This window comes from Pithys albifrons, chromosome 22 (assembly GCF_047495875.1).
Source record: "Pithys albifrons albifrons isolate INPA30051 chromosome 22, PitAlb_v1, whole genome shotgun sequence".
Lineage (NCBI taxonomy): Eukaryota > Metazoa > Chordata > Aves > Passeriformes > Thamnophilidae > Pithys > Pithys albifrons.
Genome location: NC_092479.1, coordinates 5372815 through 5376472, shown reverse-complemented (window position 1 = coordinate 5376472; position 3658 = coordinate 5372815). Strand labels below are relative to the sequence as shown.

At 45.7% G+C, this 3658-nt stretch overlaps 1 protein-coding gene across 1 annotated transcript; it reads left to right on the top strand.

The window, feature by feature from the left end:
- Window positions 1-513: 513 nt before the first annotated feature.
- On the top strand, window positions 514-3172 carry ACTRT2 (actin related protein T2). Its single transcript, XM_071576020.1, is given in 2 exon segments — window positions 514-530; window positions 2665-3172. Coding segments are annotated over 2 exon segments (525 nt in total).
- The last annotated feature ends 486 nt before the right edge of the window (window positions 3173-3658 follow it).

Genomic DNA, 3658 nt, shown 5'->3' with positions numbered 1-3658 from the left:
TTGTGGGAATTATGTTATTCCCACATTTCCAAAATGTCTCTCAGCTTTGAGTTCCTGTGCCATCCCATTAAGAGGTGGCCAACAGTGAGTTCCAACTAGATAAGGCCTTACAGAATCACAGAATATCCTGAGTTGGAAAGGACCCACAAGGATCATCCAGTCCAACTCCTGGTCCTGCTCAGGGCATCCCAACAATTCAAATCTGTCCCTGGGAGCATTGTCCAAACACTCCTGGAGCTCTGGCAGCCTTGAGGCTGTGCCCACTGCCCTGGGGAGCCTGTTCAGTGCCCAAGCACCCTCTGGGGGAAGAATCTTTCCCCTAACCCTCTCCTGGTATGGCTCTAGCCATTCCCTCAGGTCCTGTCCCTGCTCCCACAGAGCAGAAATCAGAGTTGCTCCACAGGAGGAGCTGTAGAGGAATTGGTGGCTCATCCCACATCCTCTGGTGTTGCTCCACAGTTCCCAGAAAATGAATCATCTTTCCATTCCTGAATGACATTTTGTCCTATCAGCATGAGCCAGACCTCCAGGTGAGCAGGAGGTATTTTTGATGTCTCATATTGTCTCATCTGTGAATTCAATTTACTGTACTCCAGCTGAACACCAACAGCTGTTTCCCTTATTACAAACACTATAGTACCCAAATTAATTCACACATGCCCTTTTTAAGGTGATGTGTGACAGAACCAATCTGAGGGAACAGATGAGCATTCCTGAGTCCAGGTTTAATCATCCCAGTCAATATTCCCTTGTTTTAATGCTCAGCCTCATGTTCACACAGGAGCCCCTCACTGTGCACCCCCTGCACACCAAGCAGGATTAAATGGAGCTGAAGTGGGATGTTTAAAACAACCTCTGAAATGTGGGGGGCACCTGTTGGCACTAATAGAGCAGAATGTTTGGAACATGGGAGCACACACTAGAATGGATGTACACAGGGATTGAGGGGATTGGAGGCATTGCTCAAGTGGCACTTAACACAAATATGTTGGAATTGAAGCAGGATGGAAACAACATGCACAGAGGTGGTTCCTTGTTCAATCTTTTCAGGGTTTATCTGGAATATAAACATCTCTGTGCACAGAGGCCACTTGCCTACATTTAAAATTGCTGTTCAGCCTCTATCTTTGTTTGGAATGTGCCCCTGATTCATAACCACCTCTCTGTAGCAGTTGGCACCTCTGCCATGGGAGCTGCAGGAAAGGGTAATTAAATTTAATAGAAGCCACCCTTGCTTTGAAGCTGCCCTGGCTTTAGGGCCACAAGGAGAAGCAATTAAACCCAGGCAGCCACAGATTCCAACTGAAGGTATAGAGTGATTTATTTATTTTTTAAAAGGAAATTTCCCCTGTAAACGGATTTGGATTGTCAGATCTGATTGGATTCAAAGCTACAGAAATTTCCTTCTTTGGAAAATCCTCTCTTGAAGTAAAATGTAATTATTGTTATACTTTCATGATTTTACCAAAAATTAGTCTTTAAATTAAGTAACAGGGACAGGGAAAAATATTCCAGAATGCCATAATCAGTGTCACAGATAGTTCTAACTATTTCAAAATAATTTTTAGGAGTTTCCCACAAAGGATCAGTTAGAAAAGGTCTGATTCTAGTGCAGACATTGTTTGGAAAATCAAACTGGTAACTCAGTTAGTACTTACAAGTAAGTAAAATTGTCCTGATTTTCACCTACTCTTGGAAATATTTGTAGAGTCTCAGAGGCACATGTGAAAAATCTTATTGTTTTTCATCTCGCTTTCCCTCCTCAGAGTTTCCAGGTGTGCACACATTGCAGTGATGCAGTAACTCCTACCTTGGAGTCTGTGGGGAGCACCACATCTTCTCCAGTGGGAGATTCTTTCCTCTTAAGGTCTCTGGGATACCCGGGGTTTGTATTTTAAACCACCTCTCCCATTATGTTTGACCTCATTAAAAACATTTCCTTTAGAAACTCAGCAAAACCCCAAACAGAATCCAAATATAAATCAATGCAAATGCAATTACTGTAACCGACCCTCCTCTGTGCCTCAGGGTCTGGAAAAATCCATTGATTCTGTGCTGTAATTTATCTGGGAAGTAAGAACACCCTGTCTCACTTCCAAGCATGAGCCCTGAGCGAAACGCTCCGGATCCCTGGAGGAGGCAGCGCTGCCGGTGCAGCTGCAGGGACTGGGAGGGAGGACTGGGAGTGAGGAGGACTGGGAGATCAGTGGAATGGTTCCTCTGTTGAACTGGAGGATCTGGAAGGTTCTGATGATGCTCTGCACCAGCAGCAGTGGATCAGCACCCTCCCCATGCAGGGTGGCTCCGTGGTGCCAGGAATCTGCCCTGGGGTCTCTAATGTTATCTCTGGAGAGTGCAGTGTTCGTTTCTGGTTATTTCTACTCCTGTGGGATACACCAAATGCAAACTTGTCATGTTTAGGGGAAGTCTTAAAGACTGTTCTATCAGGAAAGGAACCCAGACCTAAAGGGATATTTTGTATTTTCATTTTCCAATGGAAATTGGGGTAGTGACATCCTGAGACAACATGGAGAAGACTTGGAGGCATCTGTATGAACAAGCTGACGGAGTGGCCAGCCCTACTGACCCAGACCCCTCTCAATCCTTCAGCAGAGAATATCTGAGATGTTTATAAGCTGGTGCTGCCCTGTCTGTGCTTTGCAGGTGCCACTGTCCCTGTCCCCATGCCCGTGTCAGGGCTGTACAGGAGAAGCTGTGCTATATCGCTTTAGATCCCAGCCAAAATACGCAGGAAAAGCCTGAAAAACTCATGTGTAAGTACATTCTCCCTGATGGAAGGGCTGTCAATGCAGGAGGCCAGATATTCCAAGCCCCTGAAGTGCCCACAGAGGCAGAAAGCCCAGGGCCAAGGTTTGGTTCTCTGGAGCATCATCAGGCATTGTGAGCACATCAGTTCAACATCCTGAGGAACCTGCTCTAATTGGGCAGATTGACTCTTTTCCAACGTTTCATGGAGAGGCTTCTGAAGGTGCTCCAGGCAGGAATTTCCAACACAACTCATGTCAAGGTTGTTTCACTCCAAGGCTGGATGTACTCCCTGTGGATTGGTGCTTCCATACTTGGCAGCTTCAGGGCATTTAGGAATATGTGGATTGCCAGAGGAGAGTGCAATAAGGTTGGGACAACAGTACTCCTGAGAAAATGCTTTTGAAAATTTCAGTAGGACCATCCAGGATTTTTTTAAAGTGCCTATCTGAATAGCTGGAGACCAGTTAATAAATCAGTACAAAAATAATTGATTTATAGTAAGTGATTTTATAGCTTGCTGAAGAAAGGTCCCTTGTGCATTGCGTTGAAGAAAGAGTCCTTGTTCACAGGATTTTTGCCATCCAAGATGTTGGTTTTAATTCTAGAAATGTGTTGATCCCTCCTAGAACTGCAAACAGTTTGTCAGACTTTTAAACACTTGAGAGGGAGCCCCTCCACCCTGTGCCCGCAGGGACTGGCTCTGTGCCACTCCCTGTAAACTGCCAGAGAGGGGAGGGAGACCTTTGAGGGGGAACCAGGGCCTGCTGACCCTTCCCCATGGCCCTGGAGATCTCTTGAAAAAGCTCAGGAAAGACTGCAGTTCTACAGTTGGTTTTGCTCATGAAATAGATTGATCTGGTTGTTAAAGGAGAGCTCTCACTCCCAGAAC